General features: G+C 44.9%; 1 protein-coding gene across 1 annotated transcript in view; it reads right to left on the reverse strand. All coding sequences in view use genetic code 11, as the record gives it.

The window, feature by feature from the left end:
- EGR_08310 (hypothetical protein) overlaps positions 1 to 1346 on the reverse strand; it is a gene marked incomplete at both ends in the record, with an annotated part of 5334 nt that extends 3988 nt beyond the window's left edge. The window contains one exon of the mRNA XM_024497559.1: positions 1191 to 1346. Within this exon, the coding sequence (XP_024348037.1) occupies positions 1191 to 1346 (156 nt within the window). The remainder of the gene's footprint in view (positions 1 to 1190) is intronic.
- Between the last annotated feature and the right edge of the window lie 247 nt (positions 1347 to 1593).

Genomic DNA, 1593 nt, shown 5'->3' on the forward strand with positions numbered 1-1593 from the left:
GGGTGTCATAATCATGTAACTCTGGTAGCAAACCTACTACAGAAGTGGCACCAATTGGAGATGTTTGATTAGTAGTAGGGACCTACTCACCGAGCTTCGAGGTGATTCATTTGCCGTCAGGTCATCTACTACTCCGTAATGGGAAAATGCCACGAGAGGACATCTGATCTCCTCCTCCTCCTGCTTCAACCACTGTGAATGGACCATCCATTATATCTGCCCTGCTTCCCACCACTACCACCATCACCTGTGCTGCGATTCACACCTCCACTCTTCAGTCAACTGACTGCTATTCCATCCTTCTTGCATATTCCTCTACTAATGGAAGCCAATAGGACGTCAGGGAAACACAGAAGTCGCAGTCTGTAAAGACAGCGCTGCCACTAATGAGAAATCTGTCCTCCTCTGACAGCCAATCAGCATGCAGTCAGCTGATCCCCCTTCGACCGACTGGTCGATCAATCACATGACTCTGCACCGACCGTGGTTTGTCCATAGCCGCCTCACCTTACGTTGCCTTGCCTCACCTCGGCCCCGGCGGCTGACAGCACGAACCAATCAAGTGGGGAACCACTCTTGAACGACCTCACCGTCCACCTCAAAGAAAATTCACCCACAAGGAGAAACGCCTTCGACGAGCGAATTTTACGCAATTCATAGCAGACTTACGCATCTCTTCGCTGATGCAGCCTTCTTCATTCTGTCATTTCTACCTTACACCACTCCATGTTTGCCACGAACAGAAACTGCATCGTCCATCAAAGACCTAACAGCTATCGCGAGCAAAGGGTATGTTTCTGCTCACTTTTACCATTACCACTTTTCTCTGAAACGCTACCATGGGTAGCTGCAAACATGTTGTGTGAACAGGTAAGAGCCTTTCTTACATCAGCTTTTACAAAATATTTGGATTTTTTCTTGACATTTGCCCTTTATGCACGAACTATCGACACCAAAGCAGACCTTGCGCTGGTGAAAGATCCTTCCTCAGACCCGCATGACTCAAGTGACCACATCTAAGAACCCGGATTTAGTCTCTATTATTGTACCAATCCTTTAGCGGTTAAATACCATCAGAATTTCACCCCGCATTCATTACAAAGACCCGCCTCAGAGGAAAGTAGACCAGCACACTGCCTAGAAGCAGTACTTTTACTTAATCCAAAACCATGTCGCGTCGATCTCGTTACTTTAAAGCCAGCCAAACTGTTTGTAATAAGCAATTTGCGGCGACTACATTTACCACAATACAAAAAACAACATAAGCGCGACGTACGTGATAAACTTGTTGGGCATTTTGTAACACTTCCAGCGCTATCATGTTTCTGATCTTTGGATTGTTTCATTCTGTTCCTCGTTCAGGTAGTTGATGAAACCTAATAAGGCTTCATGCCGATGCCATTAAATGGCACAAAAACCCTAAGATTTCAACATAGTCAAAAAATTCTTTTTAGTTTCAAAGATAGTCAAAAGCTTAAGGATAGATCCACCCCACGTCTTGAACGCCGTGTATGATTCGATTTTGCTTACAATGTTCACTTTTACTTATCCATCGTAAGACAAAATTCCTTTCCCGATCGCAGCAAATAAAAT

Source organism: Echinococcus granulosus, assembly GCF_000524195.1.
Source record: "Echinococcus granulosus chromosome Unknown EG_S00102, whole genome shotgun sequence".
NCBI lineage: Eukaryota > Metazoa > Platyhelminthes > Cestoda > Cyclophyllidea > Taeniidae > Echinococcus > Echinococcus granulosus.